Genomic DNA, 20,529 nt, shown 5'->3' with positions numbered 1-20,529 from the left:
CCAGGCTAAACATACCCACCTCCCTAAGCCGTTCCTCATAAGGCATTGTTTACAGGCCTTTGACCATTTTGGTTGCCCTTCTCTGGACACGTTCCAGCTTGTCAGTATCCTTCTTGAACTGTGGTGCCCAGAACTGGACACAGTATTCCAGGTGAGGTCTGACCAGACCAGAATACAGTGGTACTATTACTTCCCTTGATATACTCCTATTGATGCAGCCCAGAATTGCATTGGCTTTTTTTAGCTGTTGCATCACACTGTTGACTCATGTCAAGTTTGTGGTCTACCAAGACTCCTAGATCCTTTTCACATGTACTGCTCTCAAGCCAGGTGTCACCCATCCTGTATTTGTGCCTTTCATTCATATTCATTTGTGCCTTTCATTCATATTACTGCCTTAAAACAGAGCAAGGTCGTTTCCTCCCAGTGTGTTTCAAGTCATGTTTGTGTGTTGCTTTGCACACCAGAGAGGGGGCAAGTGATGCATTCACATGATGTGTACCACCTTGATTTCCTTCCCTTTGCCTGCAACCCCTGGAGCCCCTATTCAATGAAGCTGTTGTCTGCACATGCACTACTCTGTGCATAGGCAAGAGCTGTCTCAAATGTACACACCCCATCTTAATCGTGGCTTAAGTTTTTAAATTAGCTGGTTTGAGGGAAAATACATCAAGCAGGTATGTGTATTTAGCTTCAAACACCAATGGTAGGGGCACACTGGGGAATTTTCAGATAATTTTCTTCTCCCAGCAATAATATTTGGTGAAATGATTCTCTTCCAAGTTTTCCACCTGCGAATAGAGTTGAGTATTTTAGGATACTATTTTCACTCAGCCCTACCTAAATTATTGGCACAGCAATGGATAGCAGAAAGTGGGCCATTTTCTTTTGTTTTGCCCTCACCATTATAGGGATTAAATACCAAGATGACCCAACCAAAAATGGTTGGTGCAATTTTAAGAATCTGATCCGAAGTGAAGCAGAAAGACCGTATGTCAGAAGTTTTTAGAGGTGAAACTTTTAATGCTGTGTTACACCGAACACAGGGGGGATTCAGTTAATCATGAATTATAATTATGACAATTTAAAATAGACCTCTTGGATGGGGTTTGTGTGTGGTGGTCTTCCTGTAACAAACAGACTTTTTCCTAGAGATGAGGGTTAGTAATCTGCCTAATCAGAAGAAAATGCCTACAATATCTCGCTTGTTTCTGAAAGAAGTTACACAGACAGCCTTCTCTGTAGTGGTGACAACACTGTGCCCCGGGATTTCCATCTGGTTTCTACTCCTCTCTCTTTTTGCCACTTTACTAAAACCCATTAATCTAGGCAGGCTGATTTTTCTATCATTTTAAACTTGTTTTATCTGCTGTCTTCGTCTCATCCTTAATGCTTGTGCTTTGGTCATGTGATGCTGTCTTAGGTTGTTTGGGCGGTTTTAATTTGTTTGGATGGCTTTAATTTGTTCCGTATCCCAACCCATTTTCTGAGTGTGATCCCGCATTGATTTGGAGTTTTCAGGTTGTGCAAGTGGAAGAAAACAATCACTCAGGTTCTTCCATCCCTCCCAAGTGCTATGCTTTCACTCTTAAGCGGCAGAAACTTTGTACCGGCTGTCATGTGGGCAATATGTACTTTAGCTTCAATTCTCACTCATTAGCAATGGTTTCCACTGTTTACATTATCATATCATTACTTTGCCTCCTTTTTGTGACGTTCACCAAACCATCCTATAATTTCACACTAGAATTAGCACAAATGTCATCAGACACTTCTTCCTACAGATATGGAGCCCCTTGAATTGCTGCAAAATTATGTAAACCAAGTGTCAGTAAATTGACAGCTGTGGGATTAAAAATTAGCCTTGCATTGGAATAGTGTATTCTGTAGATCCCTATGGTGTTTTCTTTTTTAAAAATCGATGTTTTTTTAAAAGTATCGGAACAAATGGGAATAGTGCAGTAACTCTTAACACATGTCTCGGTTCCCACCACCACCTCTCTTTTCATCTGGCAAAATCTGACACTGGCTTGTCAGATTTATTAAAGCTTTGAAATCTTTGTTCACAATCATTTTCAGCTCAAAGCTGTGCTTCACGCTGTGGCAAGAGAGAAAACATTGGAAGGTTTGCCCGAATGAGATGGAAGAACAGAGATGAGCACTTTGTAATCCGAGATTAGTGGATAAAGGAGACTAGAGGAAAAACACATTTCCTGTTTAAAAAATTACCCACTTAGCGTTAATGCAAGGCAACCCACTGAGTGAGCATGGAAACAGAGATTAGAAACCAGGGGCATGTCAAATGAACAGAAAGTATATGTCTTGGTTCTCAAGAACCTTCAGGTATTTTTTGCTGGTTCTCTTGAGATGGACAGTGGAAAGCTGAAAATCGTATGGTAGAAGCACTGTTTTCCCTTGTACTGTAAACACATTTATTACTTTTGTCCCTTTAAAACAGGTTTTGTAGGCTTTTCAGATGAGTATAAAGACCACCAACAATGCTACAACAACCGCTTCATAAAACATACCATAAAATAACACCTGCCATATAAAAAAGCAATGTCCGTATAAAGGGAAAACTATGTAAGTCATTCTGTAACTAAGGACTATTTTCAGAATTTCTACTGCCAGTTGAAAGTGCACTCTGTGTTGCAGGCCAGGCCTGTCAATCTGCTATAGTTCCCTATGGAAATATATAAGATAAGCAGCAAGTTCCCTGATCACAGAGATAATTTATAACCCTCGGGAGATCATGTACAGGTGTTGGTTGAATGTGTTAGGGCCCAATGCCTGAAGAGGTATAATATATCATTAAGTGTTATCAGTATGCTCATTAAACCCAGCACTATTTCTCCATTACATATGAGTCAGGAAAGACTATGTGAGGCCTGGACCAGTGCCTGGATGCAGTGTTGGGCTGGATGTGTGCCAGCAAATTGAGCTGGAATCCTGGAAAGATAGAAGCATGGGTGCATGTCCAGAAGATAGGTCAATTGCCTGTTCTGGATGGGATTACCGGTACACTCCCTCTGAAGGAGCAGGTTCATGGCTTGGGGTACTATTTGATTAATCTTTGTCAGTAGAGGTCTGAGTTACATCTATTGCTAGAAATGCTATCTACCAGCTTCTGCTGGAATGCGAGCTGCAACCATTCCTGGACTAGGATAGTCTGACCACCGTGATCCATGCATTGGTAACCTCTGGACTTTATGTGGGACATCCCTTGTATTTGGTCCAGAAGCTGCTGCTAGTACAGAATGGAGTGGCCAGCCTGCTCACAGAAGCAGGCTTCTGGCAACATTTTACTCTGCTGCTGAAAGAGCTGCACAGGTTCCCAATTTGCTAGGAGGCGTACAAGGTGCCATCCAACTGTCTTGGGGACTTCACTCTGGATTTGTGTAATGTTTACTCCTTAAATACTCCTTTGGGATACCTCCTGAAGATAACCTGCAAAGCATCAGAGGTTTAGCACCAGAGTTTTCCTTCTCTTAGATGGGCTACCTTTTCAGGTTGACAAGCCCCATCTGCCCCTCACTTTCCTCAACAGCACATGCAGAAACTGCCTTCCTGACCATTCGACCCACTGTTGGTCTGATCCATTCAATCCACCAGAGCCTGTCTTCACATTCAGGAGGAAGTCCTTAACTCACTGAGGGTTTGAGACCCATCAGCTACCCTCACCTGGTTTAGCTGGCCAGTTGAAGACATTTTGCGGGGTGTAGCCGATGTAGCATGCTGACAGCTTTTGGGAGCCACAGGTGAGTACTGAGTGCAGGGTGGGGAGCAAAGGTGGACGAATTACCCCAGAAGTAACATAATGTGTGTCCCCCACCAGAGGTACTACCCCTCTTCTAACACCCCATACACCCCAAGTTGCATACCGTCTTGTGATATTTCATATGAAAGGGTGGTCTATAAATAGTTTAATTATATAAAAAAAATCAACACCTGCCTGGCAGGGAGAGTCAATGCAGCTTTGGTTTCTCCTGGCCTGCTTTGCCCTCAATCCCTTTATCCTCCCTGATCACTTGCTGAAGAAAGTGGAATCCCATTCCACAGCAAATGGGAGAGAAGGAGCATGGGAAGGCTGGTTGGGAGAAATCATAGGCAGTAGTGCTTCTGAATACCAGTTGCTGGAAACCACAGGAGGGGGGAGTGCTCTTGTGCTTGAATCCTGCTTGTGGGTTTCCCATAGGCAACTGGGTGACCACTGTGAGAAAAGCATGCTGGATCTTGTGGGCCATTGGACTGATCCAGTGGGATCTGCTTGCATCCGTTGCTTTTTTTCACTCTTGCCTCTGTGCCCACCCACCACTGGCATGCATCCCCTGGAAAGCTAGGGGACATGTTCTGCAGGCTGGAAAAATATCCCCAACCCTGTTTTAAATAATGAAAAAGCCACAGCAATTCTGAAATGTGTATGCGGGGTTTTGGGGGAGAGGGGGAAGAGGCGGTACCATTCATTGGCATGCACATTTATCTTGATTATTTTTATTGCTGCTTTATACTTTTATTTCTGTTTGCTTAGTGCAGTGGCTCTCAAACTTTCTTCTCTGGGCCACACTTTCATAATTAAAATTTGCTTGCGCTACACCAATTTTTCTATTGACAAGAAATACATTGAAAAACAAAAAGAAACAGCTCATAACAGGGCTTGATTTATAACATACAACACAACTACTTTATAATGTGATCATGGGACATCCAGAAAGTATAAAACAATGCAGCTTCATAGGAACACGAATTACTCCCCAAACATAATTATATATGAGTCTTCTCCAACATGCTGTTTGAACGGCAATTCTGGATCACTACTAGGATTGCTCTAGTTGATGCTCTTGCTCTTGTTTTGAAAAGATATCTATCCATATTTTGCAAATAAAAAGAAATATTTTGACTATACTACACTACACTGAAATGTTTAAATGTTAATTTGATTGTCCTTGAATGTTCTTGCTGCATTTGCTTCATTGTGTTCCAAAAATTAACCCATGAGAGTTATGTCATGTGCTTTGAAAACAAACAAACATTGTTATCACAAAACTAGTCCAGAACATTATTTGGACATTGTCTTTAAGTGACCCCATTGGTTTTCACTCCTTTCTTCAGCTGCCAGGTGAGCTTTGGCATTAAAGTCATTAAAGTCACTAAGAGGGTCAAAATGCTTATTGGGTCAGACCGAAGTCCAGCTACGCTAATGTAATGTTTTCAGCAACAATGAGTTTGCATGAGGTTGGCAGCTATCTTCCTTCCCCAGCACCTGGCATCCTGCCTTTGTTGCCTAGACAGCTACCAGTATTCCTCATTAATTGGTCTAACCCTGCACACATTGCACAGCTGTGTACAGGTGAGCTGTGCCCAATCCTTGCCGCCAGTAGATGTAGCTGTAAAGCACATGCAGTTTTGCTGTGTGTAATTTTTATGTAGCTAAGCACATGTGTGTGTGGAATGTTTTAGACTGAGCCACACATCAGAAGCGTAATGTGCAAATAAGCTTTTTGCTCACAACACTAGTTTCTCTGGGGAGAAGGGGGAGGGGAGAGAGAGAGAGAACAGGTTAGATGGTCTGCAACCACCTGTGCAAAGTCCCTGCGCATTCCCAGCTCCGACTTGATTGGGTTAAATAACTCAGCCTTTATTCACCCACATTTTCGTTGGCATTTTCAGTGGGAGTTTCCCTGAATGAGTAGTCAGTAAAAACGGAATTGTGATTCACCCTCATGTGTTTTTTTTCTTTGAAAGGGCCTTCCATTTTTTAAAAAAAACCTAAAACACAAAACAGCAGCATAGATGGTTAGGAATTTTCGCCTCGCCTCCTCCCCACCCCCTTCCCCGCTCCTCCTGTGCATCCTTTTACATTTAGCCCAGAGACCCACCGTGTTGCCGCAGAGCTGCTACAGAATGTGCTTTGTACTAGAGCGGAGGGGAAAGAGTTTCCTGCCAGTCACTTGAGTTGAAGCCACTCCTCTTTTGCAGAGATATTTTGTTTCTGATTTGAGTTGGGAGGGCCAATCAGGAGGCTCGCACTGTTTTTACTGTACTGTCAGATTGCAACCTTCTCCCGCTCTTGCTAATCTGGGTAGCCTTCTTTGGCGTAGTCCACAGCAGGCTGCCTTTACTCACACACATCCACTCTCTCTCTCTCTCTCTCTCTCTCTCACTCTTTCACACCATAGCTCAGCCTCTTATTAGCCATTCAGCTCTGAAACCTGTTTCACTGCTGAGGTTTAAAAATGAGGTGGAAGCTGCTTTTCCCGCAGCTTTGACAGGGGAAATTTTCCTTCTAGGCTTGCAGCAGCAGCAACAGCACTGAGAAATCGCTTTGCCACCAGTCGACTCATGATTTAAATGTCATCCATGGACGTTTCTCCCTCTGCTCCGGCATCGCTGGTACTGTTCACAGATATTAAGATTAAAGAGCTTGGATTCTCTAAGGCTCGTATCCAAGGGCATCGGCTGTTAACATACTGAACTACATCTGCTTCTTGGCTAAGACTGAAGAAAGACATCTTAAGCCTGGAAATCCTTCCTGTGCTTGTTCTCTAGCGTGGACACACACACACACACACACACGGCAGGCAAGCCCAAGAAGCATATGCTGCAGCAGGTTTTTTTCCTTCTTTCTTTAATTCCAAAAGACTGCTTCACTTTCCCATTTCCAGTGAAAAGATAATGAAATAAGAGCCTCTCGTCTCCAAGGAAGAAAATTACAGGAATCAGCTACTGAGGAGGAATCAGCAAGTTAAACAACAGCAGAAGAGGACAAGGCGGAAGGAGGACACTGGTAGAAAATAAAGATCAACAGCAAAAAGAAAAAAGAGGAAACAGGCTGAGACACCTGTCAGAGCTAGTTCGGGCTTTAAAGTGGGGGAACCCCCCCCTTTATACCCCCCACTCTCTGCTCATTTTGTGTGTGTGTGTGATTCAGCATCACCAGCTTGCAAAATCTGCCTCTAACGTCGTTCCCTGGCTGCTGCTTGTTGCTGGTCCTGTTGCTCTTACTGACAGAAACGTGTTAACAAAGCCGAAAGAGGAAAAATGCCAGCCATCCTGGTAGCCTCCAAAATGAAATCCGGACTACCTAAACCTGTCCACAGTGCTACTCCTATTGTTCATGTTCCAGCAGCAAGGACCATCCCACAACCCTGCTACCTGAAGTTTGGGAACAAGGTGGAGGTGAACAAGTCATCCTATTCCAGCCAGATCCCTCTCAAGTCACACAATGGTCACGAGAATGCAGGAGATGGCTTCCTACCCAAGAAGAGCAGCTCCACGGAAAATGGCTTTGACACACAGGTCAGCAAAAATGGTGTTAGCGTGGTAACAGCATGGGTGTGTGTACTGTGTTTTATGGAAATCTGTTGAGCAGATTGTGTTGCGATGCTGATGGGATGTGTGTGGTATTATATTCCTGGTGGTTGCATATATTGGGGAGGAAATCATATTTTTGTAGATATATGTAGATATATGTAGATATATTGTAGATTATAGTGAAAGGGGGAATTGGATGTTCATAGATATTCTTATAATGTTTTTTAGTTGTGGTGGGTAGCTTCTTACTTGTGGTGGTCTGAATATTTCACTAAAGCAGGGCTGTCAGTAGTGGAGTGTGGGCTTTATTTGCGATGCCCATACATACGATTCCTATTTGTTGTGGTATAGGTTGCAGTGGGTGTGTTTGTGCATCATACTGGTAACACAAGGGTTTGCTGCTTGCAGAGGTTTCCTGTTATGATTGCACTGCTATGTGTAGCTGAGCACCATTCTGCTTTATGTAGCTGAGCTTGTGGGAGTGGTGTGTGTGTGTGTGTGTGTGTGTGTGTAGCAGTCATGTGTAAAATGATGGTGAAGCATGATCTATATTATGGTATGCATGAAATATATTGATGTTTAAACATACCATGCATTTAGATTCAGTGTGTGTGTGTGTGTGTGTGTGTGTGTGTGTGTGTGTGTGAAAGAAATATAGTAACATTGTTCATGCCTTGGATGCCTGGGGAAAAAATAGGCTAATTGGAATTTCCTCTCCACTATATATTCCTGTCATCCTGGATATAACCATCTTCAAATGTGGCTTGAATCCATTTTTGGATGCCTCTTTAAATGCTGCTGCTTTATATGGTGAGAGGCTGCAACTGTCTGTGTAATTCTGACTTGCTTTATTTTTGTGAGTGTATTAGTATTTTCAGCATGGATCAGATTGCTTCTGCATCACCAGTGCCTTAATATGCTCAATAACAGCGTAAGCAGATAGTAAACGCTCACACACTACTGAGTGAGCAAAGCAGATGGTCTGCTGCCACAAATGGGACTAATTAACATTAGCTAGATAGAGATTGCCGTGTGGCCAGATCATGAATTCTCAAAACGGCTTTGCATGCTACCGTACAAGCCTCTTCTGCAGACGTTTGTGCCTGGTAGCAAATGGTGCAGCCATGTTGGGGTGGGAAGTTAGATGCTTTAGAAATAATGCTATTGGTTTGTTTCCCCACCACTGGGGAATACTAGGTCACCCCTGTTAATCTAGGTTTTGCAGTCTGTGGCCTCGTAACCTATTCTGCTAAGGAATAGCATGGCTGCTGACGGAGCTTGGCCTCCTGCCCTGCATTTTAGGGGATGCTGCACTCTCTTGTCCTGGCAGGCAGAGTGACATATCCGGCACGACTCATGCAACACTACCAGTTCCTGAGGGCTTGAGAACCAGAAGGGAGACATGATAGTACTGATGTCAGGGTAGTGGCAGCAGACAGACTGACCTTTGCATCACATCACACTCCAGAGAGAGCCACAAATGTTCTTTCGATTTTCTATATTTCATTTTCAAAGCATTGGCAAAACCTCAACTTTTTACAGACCAAAAGAAAGAAAGAAAGGAGGAGGGTAATCTGGTGCTTGAAAGAGTGATTGATAAGAATATGATATGGTATGGGTGATGGAGTGGGTGAGTTGATTTTATAACTCTTAAGAGGGCTTTAGAAGTCTAACATGCACCTATCTGTGGCACATTAAATGCTGAGAACTGAATCACTGAATGGTGTATGTGTTAGGAGCTTGAAATTGAATCAATTGGTGCTAATTGGGTTTTGCTTTGGGGGAGGAATGATAACTCGCATGCCCAATCTATAGTTCAAAGCCCGAGGAAGTGTTTCACATTTACAAATCTCCATAGTTGTAATAGAACACAAGGCTCAGTGAGAGTTCAGCATGTAGCCTTACTAGTCTGAATATAGCCTCAATGATGGTAATAATGTAATTTGGTTATAGCATTTATGCCTAGTATACTGCTCGGTTTCTGGGTTTTTTTTTCAATCCTACCCATCTTGAGCAGATTGTTCTCAAGACAATCACAGCATCACCTGTTTTAGGATGCTTCCAGTTAATCTTTCTTTATGCTCTTCATCTCAAAATATCTGCTGCTCCATTGTCTGTGTTAAATCAAGAGCAAGGCTTCTGGGAACCTATGTGTTCTGTTGGCACCAAATAAATGCTGAAGAGTTATAGTATTGTCATGGGTCTGGTAATATCCATTGAAACTCTTGGGGGGGGGGAGATTTTGCCTGCCAAAACAGGCAGACTGTGCATATATGGTAGTTGTGATTTTTCAACCAGTTACTTCATTTACTTTTTGCTGCTAGCAGAAGATCACATTGTGACAGACCAGAGTTCTCCACTGTGGTGTCCTCCAGATCCTTCAGCTGTAACCAGCTTGACCAGTGGTCAGGGATGATGGGAACTGTAGTCCAATAATATCTGGAGGACATCAGGTTGGAGATGGGTGTGCTAGTTTGACCCTCAAACCATGGCAGTTCTGCATCTGGTATTCTTCTTCTACTTTGGTGATGACTCAAAGGCGAGTAAGATTGTCTTCCATAAACACGGTTTTAACAATGAGTCTGTAAGTGAGCAGAAACCCAAAACTATATGACAGCACTAGCCTATCTGGGGCCCTGCAGATATTATTGGGACTCCCATCGCTGACAATTGACCATGCTGGTTGGGGCTGTTGAGAGTTGGAGTCCTATGACATCTGGAGGCTGTCCATGCTTAAAGCTCCCTCTTGTCCTCTAGGGTATACTTTGAAGAATACAGATCCCCAAGTCAGAATTCAGCTCTGGATTGTAAAAGCCTTGGGAAAGGGGTATGAGTGTTAGCCAACAGGCTATGGGGTGATGTTAGGACTCTGCTTAGCCTAGGGAACAAATGTTTAGGCCAAATGACAAGTAAGTTATTGGCAAGGATAATGTTCTGTTGGTGAGTCCCTTGGATACCATAAGAACAGCTTTGAGATCTTCTCCACAGCCACTTCTGAGTGTTCCAATTTAGTTTGCATTGTAGCAATTGAAGTACTTGACTTTGATAAATGGGATAGAGATGTCCATTCCCACCACACCATGCCGTACCCTTTCAAATAATGTACGGCTCTAGCTGCATAGTGTAATGGCTCTTGGGTGAGATGAATATGGTGGGAACCTACCTGCTCAGTTTACAGTCCACACCTAGGCTTTGCTTACTAGGAAACGCCCCAAGATTCGGGTACCTCCACAAAACATGAAACATGAAAAACACCAAACATGAAGAGGTACTAACTTCTGAGGAGTCACATGACACATATCTCAGCAGCTCCAAGACCTGCATACTGAGAGACAGAAAATGTAACTGAACAAGTGAGACTCTTCCCAGGTTCCCATGACGAAAGAGAAACTAAAACTTGTAGGTGCTCTTAAAAGCCATTTACACATTCTATACATTACAATTAGGGCCAACCCACCCATGGCACAAGGTGAGGAAACCACCTCAGGAGGCAGGATCCACAGGAGCAGCAGATCCAGCCTCCAAGGAGTGCATGCCTTGGAGACCAGACCTGTTCCCTCCTTGGCAGCACACCTCTTGGTGAATAGGAGGCCTTGCTAATCTCCTCAAACCCTAGGGAGGAAATGGTGGGAGCTGCCCTCTGGGGGTCTCTTGGGGTCTGCAGCTGCCCAGAGTGATTCAGACCGGGTCCTCTCCACCATGACGGCCTTTAATTCCCACTTTAACCATTGGGTAAAGTTGATTTAATTCCTCCACATGTTCTTGATGTAGAGCAGGCATCCCCAAACTTCGGCCCTCCAGATGTTTTGGACTACAATTCCCATCTTCCCCGGCCGCTGGTCCTGTTAGCTAGGGATCATGGGAGTTGTAGGCCAAAACATCTGGAGGGCCGCAGTTTGGGGATGCCTGATTTAGAGCTTCACTCATCTCTTCTTCCTTAGAGGGAGGCCTGCCTTTTTGTGATTCGCCTTAGGTGCCAAAATGTCTTGGGCCAGCCCCAATTGCAGTTATGATGGTGTGGCTGCCTACTTAGCCAGCAGGTCTTTATGTTGTAGGTATGTTTCTAGTGGCATTGCTAAAGAAGTCTTAGTAGTTCTGGGATCTGTCAATTGCAAGGGGACATAGGAAGGTGTTTTTATTCCAGGTCAGATTACTCATCCATCTGGCCTATTATTGTCTCCTCTAAGTGGTTTCTAGAGTCACCAATGAGGATCTTTTCAATCACCTGCTATCTAACCCTTTGAATAATAATAATAATAATAATAATAATAATAATAATAATAATATATTTCTACCCCATCCATCTGGCTGGGTTTCCCCAGCCACTCTGGGTGGCTTTCAACAGAACATTAAAAACAGAATAAAACTTCAAATATTAAAAACTTCCTGTCTTCAAAAAGTCAGATAGTTGTTTATTTCCTTAACATCTGATTGAGGGCATTCCATAGGGTGGGTGCCACTACTGAGAAGACCCTCTGCCTGGTTCCCTGTAACCTCACTTTTTGCAGTGAGGCAACTGCCAGAAGGCCCTCAGCGCTGGACCTCAGTGTCTGGGCTGAACGATGGGTGTGTGTGTGTGTGTGTGTGTGTGTGTGTGTGGAGACCTCCTTCAGGTATACTTGGCTGAGGCCATTTAGGGCTTTAAAGGTCAGCACCAACACTTTGAACAAAAGATGTCATGGATTGAACCTGGGATTTTTTGCATGTGTTAGGAATGGGGTAGAAATTTGTTCAGTTTGCATTTTAATGTGAACATATCTAAATTTTCCAGTTCTGAACAGATAAGAGGACCAAAACACAGTAGCCTTTGAAGGTTGCACTTCTCCAGATTTGAACAAAACATGCACGAAAATGTATATATTGCTGAAAACAATGTACAACACAACATTGCTTTGATTTAAAAACGCACTTAGTTGGCAAAAATGTGTATATTAGGAGAAATACATGAGAAAATGCATACAATTTTTCATGTAGACTTTAAAAAAAAGATAAACCACAAACAGAAATCGTGTGAGCTTAACTCAAGGTTGGGAAAATAAGAAGCAGAGAAACTGAAATTGACAGATTCACCCATCCCAACACTGAGCTTCAGTCCCCCTCATGATCAGTCAGCTCAGTGAGACCCTTGAAACATTACTGTACTGACTTAAAGCCCTCCACTTGTTTCCCCCTCCTTTATAACAGTAAGCTACAGTTATATGTTGAGTTCTACAATGGCCATGTCTGGCCACTGCTTTCCTTGTTTTGACAAACCATTAAGGTAATTCTTGCATCATTAGCCATTGTATCTTATTTCATTGGATGTAGGGTTGCGACAGTGAGGAAATAAAGTAAGGATTTATGCCATGGAGGTCACATTGGTAGTGAGGCTTAGTTAGGCTTGAGGGTGGTCTGCTATTGCTAAACCTGTCAAGTTCTCATGTTCAGCATGGACCTGTAGCCTAGACATTTGTATTAGCATCAGAACCAGTATTTCCTTTTCAGAATTTTGGCCTTTACTCCTCTCTTATTGTATCCATAAATGGATGTGATAACTGCAATGTACCGGTAGTACAGTACTGACACTTTTTAAAGCAGAGACTTCAGGTTGCCGTCTAGTGTGAAAGTGGCATAAAAAAACTGTAAGCTGAGGAAACATATGGTGGGAGAGGGGAGGAGCCAGAACTAGATGCAACATACCTTTGTTTTAGAAAGTAGAAGACTCATCAAGCCAACAGTAGAGAGGCAATTTGCTGAGCAATCCTAAACTTGTGTACTGAGAAGTAAGACTCATTGAGTTTAATGAACCTTACTCCCAGGTAAGTGAGTATGGGATTACAGCCTTAAAGAAGTAGATAAAAATACAGTGCTGAATTCCTGCTGCACCCATACTTACCTCCAAACTGTCCCCCGATCAACTGTCTCAGTAGATTTTCCTCCCAGTCTTTTGTCCCAGCCTTATGAAAAGCAGCCAGGGCAACAGGTTTCAGAGAAAAGTGCAGGAGACAAAGGATCCTACATAGCTCTCCCCTCCTCCTGCCTGTACTTCTTCCACATGGAGTTGCCAACTGCTCCATTATATTTGTTCAGTTGTAACCATTATAAAACACAGACTATTACCCTGTCCAGTTATAGTAACGTGTGCCTGCCTTTCATGACTCACAATAGCTTCCTCCTCGTTAACTGATTTGTTGATGTTTAAATGGTCAGTTTTACAAACATACGGAAATAAATTATGCTGTGATATGGACAGAATTGTTTTGGAAATATTTAACTCGTTTCCACAGAAACCTCCATTCAGTAGATTGCAAAGCAGGGATCTGAATACGCAGGTTGGGATTCACTAATAATTTTTTGTTAGTTCTTTCACGAATCACTGTTGACTTTGTTCTCCATGTGTTCCTGGAGCATGTTTTATAATAAAAAATCGGAAGCAAATACAGTGGTACCTTGGGTTAAGAACTTAACTCGTTCTAGAGGTCTGTTCTTAACCTGAAACTGTTCTTAACCTGAGACACCGCTTTAGCTAATGGGGGCTCCCGCTGCCGCTGCACTGCCGGAACACGATTTCTGTTCTCATCCTGAAGCAAAGTTCTTAACCCGAGGTACTGTTTCTGGGTTAGCGGAGTCTGTAACCTGAAGCGTCTGTAACCCGAGGTACCACTGTAACTCCAAGACTACAATCTGTCACAATGTTGTGCTGCTGCATTAAATCGCAAGATAATGCCTTGGAAGTGAGTTCAAGTGAGCTCTAGGGGGGTTTCTGAGTATTGTAAACATCAGTGGCTACTAGATGGCTACATGCTGCCTCCTGTGTCAGAGGCAACCTGTCACTGTGAAAGGGGGCCATTGGTCTTATGTATGACCTTCATATTGGATTCTGATTGGACTAGATGGGCATTGGTCTGGACTAGAACAGGCATAGGCAAAGTTTGCCCTCCAGATGTTTTGGGACTACAACTCCCATCATCCCTAGCTAACAGGAACAGTGGTCAGGGATAATTGGAATTGTAGTCCCAAAACATCTGGAGGGCAAACTTTGCCTATGCCTGGACTAGAAGGTTGGATGAGATGGGCCTTGGGTTTCATCAAGCAGGGCTCCTCTCATGTTCTTAACTCTTGGAATACATAAATCTAGTATCTGGGCAGAGCCCCAAGGCAAGGACTGTTGATAAAAAAGAGTAGAGGTCAGCATTAATCTTATGGCCCCATATGGTATTGTGGGAGCTAGTGAACTATGGTGTCTAATGGAATATTAAAGGACTTGCAGAGAGACAAAACTGAAAGGTCAGCTGAAAAATACTGAAATTGCAGCAGGACTAGCAGTGGAAGGTAGACTTGAATCTTAGACCTTCCAGGATTCAAAGCTAGGATCTGGTCTCTGGTGGCTAAGTTCCATTGTTGGTCTTAATGAAATTCAGGGACCAGAAGATCCTACTTTTCCATCAGGCTCATGCCTTTCCCTATATCAGCTTCCTATTTGTGGGAATTCCTTGTCTGTGTGACAAGCCTTGGTATGCAGCTTATAAAGTGATGTTTATCCTTCCTGCACTTACCTACTTTCACTTCTCTTATTGTCCCTGCCACAGAAGGGCCATAGCTGAGTGGCAGAGCACATGCTTCATAGGTCTTAAGTTCAGCCAAGACTCATGCTAATTATAGGCAACTTTTATACCATTTAGTTTGCAGTACACCTCTGCATGTTGCTGGGCCAGCCTTGCCCTGCAGCAGGGTAAAGCAACCTGCTACAGGAGAAGCACCTTTTTGGCCTAGCAAAGGTGTGAGGAGGCAGAACCATTTGGTCCCTGCTTCAGGCAGCAAAAGGTCTTGGACTTGTCCTGGCACTGCCTGGAAGTAGACTGGGAAAAGCCTGGAGGTTAAGCAATAAAATCGTGCGTGTCATGCGTGCACACACATGACAGTCTCAGTTCTTAGATTATACAACATGTTTAAAACGATGAACCCTGTCAAGTACCGTAGTGCTGACCTGTTTCTTTTTAATTTCTATTTCTCCAAGCTGAATGTGTAAAACTACGTTCTGCTTTGTGACCTTTGTCAACCCTGCATCAGTACTGAATAACATCAGTAATGCGGATTTCCCAGGGAAATGCCACTAATTCAGCTCATTCAGTGACATTGATGGAGTTAGTGTCAGCAGCACTAGGCTGTAAGTAGCCAGGCATGTGGGAGCTGAAATGAAAGACCTGACAGTTTTAGGACCAGAGATGAATGGGAAGATGGGGCAGATCCACAAGGAGCATAGCTGCCAAGTCTCCTGTATTCCCCGGGAAACCCCCGTTTTTCCAGCTGTTCCCAGCCAAAAAATTGGATTTTTTTTTGTTTTTCCCCGGTTTATTCTGGCGCGGCGGCCATTTTGGAACTGGGCGGAGCATGCTCAGAAGTGACTTTTGATGCTGCTTTGCCCAGTTCCAAAATGGCTGCAGCGCGACTTCTGGTGCAGCGGCCATTTTGGAACAGGGCAGAGCAGCATCAAAAGTAGCTTCTGAGCATGCTCCACCCAGTTCCAAAATGGCCGCCGCACTACATCTGGTCTGCTACTTCCAGTCCAGTCCCTTATTTCTCAGGCCAGAACTTGGCAGCTATGACAAGGAGGGTCAGTCCAGAGAAAGGAGAGGGAAGCAAGCAGGTAGGCACACCCAGAGCAAGCATAGGGAAACACACAAATGAGGCAACAAACCACGCCTGACCCCAAATATTAATGCAAAGGAACCAACATAATCTACGTATGCTAGGAACTGAGGCATCAATGGTGTCCCCTTTTTCTCTTCTCCAGACTTTGCCAAATTGGTGCCCTAGACGACATGGCCATGCCATAGCTGTCAACCCTCCCTTTTTTTGCAGTAAACTCCCCTTTTCCAAGCCACAGCTGTCAACCTTCCCTTTTTTTGCTGGAAATTCCCTTATTCCAGCGCCGTTTCCCGCTGCTGTCCTGGATTATTAGATATATCGTAGACCAGGGGTCAGCAACCTTTTTCAGCCGTGGGCCGGTGCACCATCCCTCAGACCATGTGGTGGGCCGGACCATATTAATGGGGGGGGGGAAATGAACTAATTCCTATGCCCCACAAACAACCCAGAGATGCATTTTAAATAAAAGGACACATTCTACTCATGTAAAAACACGCCGATTCCTGGACCGTCCGCGGGCCGGATTGAGAAGGCGATTGGGCCACATCCAGCCTACGGGCCTTATGTTGCTTACCCCTGCCATAGACTTTCCCCGGGACAGGTGAGGCTGCTGATCCCTTATTTTCAAATCCGAAAGTTGACAGCTATGGGCCATAGCTCCAAGGCATCTGATTGGTGGAGGCTGATCTACTCTGGTGTCTCAAGAGACTTGCCACTAGAGGAAAGACAGCATAGACCAGGAAATTCTCCGATTGAGTCCTGGCTGAATTTTCACTTCTGTATCTCTGTGCAAAACACCGCCTTTCAAATTCCACTCTGTGAGCTGACCCATAGAAGAAACCAGTCTAACTCAGACTTATTTACCTTGCTAAAAATATACTGGTTTCAGTTTTAAAAATAAAAAATAAAAGAAACATTTATATATCAAGCTTATAAATTGCCAGTGTCAGTGTGTATTATTAGGCATGGGCTGTTGGTACATTTTGTAACAGGAAGCTGCTGGTTTTCCATTCACCAAGAACTGGAACATAGTCAAACACTTGTCACTTCACTGGCAAGCTTCTAATATTATCTGGAAATTCATTCCTTCAGAATAAGTTTGTGCACTTTAGATTATTTGGGACAGGAGTATCAAACTGAACCTAGGCTCTGTTTTCCTGTATTGTGCAGTTCCTTTATTAAGAGTAATTTATTATTGTGAACTATAAGGTTCATGACTTGTTTTTGAGAAACCAATGCTGGGGCTCAGTAATCACATCATCCTTTTCTAAGTGCTCACAGACCAACCATTTAATTACCAGTTCTAGGACCTTTCCTTGTATTGATGTTAAGCTGAAAGGTTGGTAGTTACTGGTGTCTTTCCCCTCCCCCCTTTTGAAGATGAGGACAACATTTGTCCGCCTCCAATCCACATTCTCTGAGATTACATCCACAAGCTCCTTTAGTACCCTTGGATGCAGCTCATCATGCCCTGGAGATTTGAATTCATTTAAAGCTAGGTGTTCCCTTACCACCTCTTTTTGTATCTTGGGCCACAGCTCCCTTCTTGCACCATTTATTCTGTTATCATCAGCTTGGGACTTGCTTTTCTTTTGGGCGAAGACAGAAGCAAAGTAGGCGTTAAGCAGTTCTGCCTTCTCTCTGACACCCAGGGCCCCATGGCTAAAGTGATATCTGAACCGTATTATTCCTGGATCAGCCAATATCCTACATCTCATTTTAAGACAAGTTACAATTCTCTAGCAGTATAAATATATTGCTATTGTCCTCTATTAGAACGTGCAAGGCTTAATTTCAATAATTTCCATTATAGCATCGTCAAGAAATATGTGATATAGCACGCCTAAGAGAATTTGGTTTTTAGGAAATCAATCCACATTTAATTCAGTGGAACATAAGTGTCCATATAACTGTGTGAGTACTGAATTTTAGCCTAGAAAAGCAACTTGAGAATTTTAAAACTGATTTAGTACAAACAGTTCTATTAAATTCAGTAATGATCATCTTGTATGCTATTCCTGTACTGAAAGACCAGGGGAGTAATTGTCTCAGAGACTCTGTCTTTCATCAGTATAAATTAGAAGTTACTCTTACATGTTTTATTGCTTCTTCTAATTCTCATTAATCATTGTAATGTCTCCAGCTAAGCCAGTGTTGATTTAATATTAATCTACATTGTTTATCACCAGGACCCATTCCAGAAGGTGGCAAGGCCTGAGTATTTGCCAGTGCCCCAAGTCTAGCAAAGGGTCCAGTGTCTTATTAGTACTAGCATTTCCACATTCCTAGAAGAATGCTCAGTTTACCTGTCCTGTCACTTCCTGGTTAGGGAGCTCCGCTGAAGGTGCCATACCATAAAAAGTGAGTCACATTTCCTAATACTGTACCAGTTAAATTTGGGGTTCTTTTAAGACACTTAAGGGCCTCCAGCAGACTCAGGGAACACAGGATGGATGGATGGAGAGAGAGAGAGAGAGAGAGAGAGAGAGAGAGAGAGAGAGAGAGAGAGAGAGAGATTATTAATAAACACATACAGCATAAAACAGCATTCCAGATAAATAGAGTACATGCATGGCTCAGTGAGTTAGATCTGAAGGATCCTGAAGATGGGCCCAGCTGGGTAGGGGGTAGTAGATTTGAAGCTCCAGTTGTCTGATCCCAGTAGGCTATAGGGTGAATATCCATGTACTCCCCTCTCCTCGAAGGCTCAAACAAACTGACAAAGGTGCCTCCTCTTACTGCCCATCCTTAACTTATCTAGCTGAGGAGCCACCTCCAGCACTTCCTCTTGCTACACAGGAGCTTTTCCTTTCAGGGAAGGCGGCTGAGAGTAAATCTGGTACCTAGCTGGCATCCACTTCACCCCTGTTGCCTAGGACACAGGTGCCAGCACACATAAACTTCCCCTATCCATCCCACTAGAAGGAGCTACTAGGACACTGAGAGAAGCTGGTGTTCTATCAGGTTGACCCTGCTTTGAATCTTGGTCGTCCTGGGAATGACCTGACTTAACGTTACATGATCCATGCGTTTCTTGGGAACAGAAGCCGCTTGTGTTTTCCTCGCATTATTATCAGCAGCACTGCCAGAGGACCATGGCCATCCTAGGCTCTGTGGCCTCATCACAGCCCTCTGGAGATCCCTTGCCAATCCTCACAGGTGAGGAGGAGAAACTCCCAACTCAATATGTGGCTTTTGGGGATGTGTTCTGCAAGAAGGAGGCAGGGCAGTTAGCACCTCGATGTTCCTACAATTGTGCCATTGAGCCGATCCCAGGAGCCCCGATCCCCTTTACTCCCTGTCAGAACTGAAGTTGGCTGTGCTGCAGGAATTCATTGACACAAACCTCAAAGGAAGTTTTATTCTGTTTATAAAGAAGAAATCTGGCAAACAGGATCCTGCACAGCAGTCAGGGTCTTGCTCTTTAGAAATCACAGAACTTCACTAAGGGCCCCCCAAATCCTAGAGCTGGCACTGCATATCCCAGAAGTGAGAAACATTATAAAGTCATTTTATCTTTTGATATTTCAGCAGACTTCCTACATGTGCTTCGGAAAGCAAGCATAGTCCTAGTAACATTAAACATTAAAAATACTTACCTATGTTATCTGTATCTTTTCCTTTCCTGTGTCTGCCTGCATTAACATTAAAGATGTCAGTAGTAAGGAAATCATCTTCAATCTAACTCGCTTTGAAAAAAAAGATCCAGGCCAGAGAAGTCATAATAATTCTCATATCCCATCTGTCAAAATTGCAGATTCCTGCAGTGCGGATGATATGGACAAAAGTTATTTTTCCTACAGAAGCTTCATTACTTGTTTAGATTTAAAGATGCCTATCCAATGTTAAGAAGGCTGGGGACAGGCTTATGAGATTTATTTGTAAATTCGGATGAGTTCCCAGTTCATTATTGAGTGAAAGTAAAATCTGATGATGCTGTAAACTTCTTATTGATGTGATCCATGTAAACTTCTACCACCACGTCTTATCTCTTCCACTGCCACCGACCAGGTTTCCCCGGTAATATATTCAGACTCAGTCAGGTTGTAATGTATTAACAAAGATTTCAGTTTATTGTGAACGCAAACAAGTTTTAAATACTTTGAAACACTGTAATCTGATTCACTCTCTCTGTCTCTCATCTGTCTCTAACTCACTCTTGTCTCCTATGCCTCCCTCCCACAAGAAACCAACCAAACTAACTGCCAAAACCCCTGTGTTGAGCCTTAAACACAGTTAGGCTCCGCCCCTGGGCTTTCTTATTGGTCAGCCTATTAACCCTTTCTCTCTCTCTCCCAATACAACATCTCCATAATGAGTGGGCAAACACCACAACTTCAATTATGAGTTCTGAAACTAAAAGATTCCAAAGTTGTTGTTTTTTATTTTAAAAAAAACCCTTATTAGGCAACATAAAGAATACAGCATTAACAAACACAGATATCTTCATTTTACTCTGCATATCAAGCAATTATTTCTGCATATGTTCTCTTCCAAATCTGAATTTTATTGAGATGATGAGAAATTGACATGGAGGTCCCATTTTGGCCCATGTGATATGTAGCTCTACCTTAACATTGTCATCCCCAT

General features: G+C 43.3%; 1 protein-coding gene across 6 annotated transcripts in view; it reads left to right on the top strand.

Annotated features, from left to right (window-relative positions):
- Window positions 1-20,529, top strand: part of NAV2 (neuron navigator 2) — a 538,301-nt gene that overhangs the window by 267,623 nt on the left and 250,149 nt on the right. For 3 of the 6 annotated variants that reach the window (XM_088668306.1, XM_088668294.1, XM_088668292.1), the window contains exon 1: window positions 6,095-7,296. The exons of 2 other annotated variants lie outside the window; for them this stretch is intronic. In XM_088668306.1, the coding sequence (XP_088524432.1) occupies window positions 7,039-7,296 (258 nt within the window). In that variant the 5' untranslated portion in view covers window positions 6,095-7,038. Of the gene's footprint in view, window positions 1-6,072; window positions 7,297-20,529 lie in introns of those variants that run through there. One more of the 6 variants, XM_035117262.3, reaches the window with a different exon arrangement.

The sequence above is a fragment of the Zootoca vivipara genome, chromosome 1, assembly GCF_965207765.1.
Source record: "Zootoca vivipara chromosome 1, rZooViv2.hap1.1, whole genome shotgun sequence".
Lineage (NCBI taxonomy): Eukaryota > Metazoa > Chordata > Lepidosauria > Squamata > Lacertidae > Zootoca > Zootoca vivipara.
This window is presented reverse-complemented; position numbering and strand designations above follow the sequence as displayed.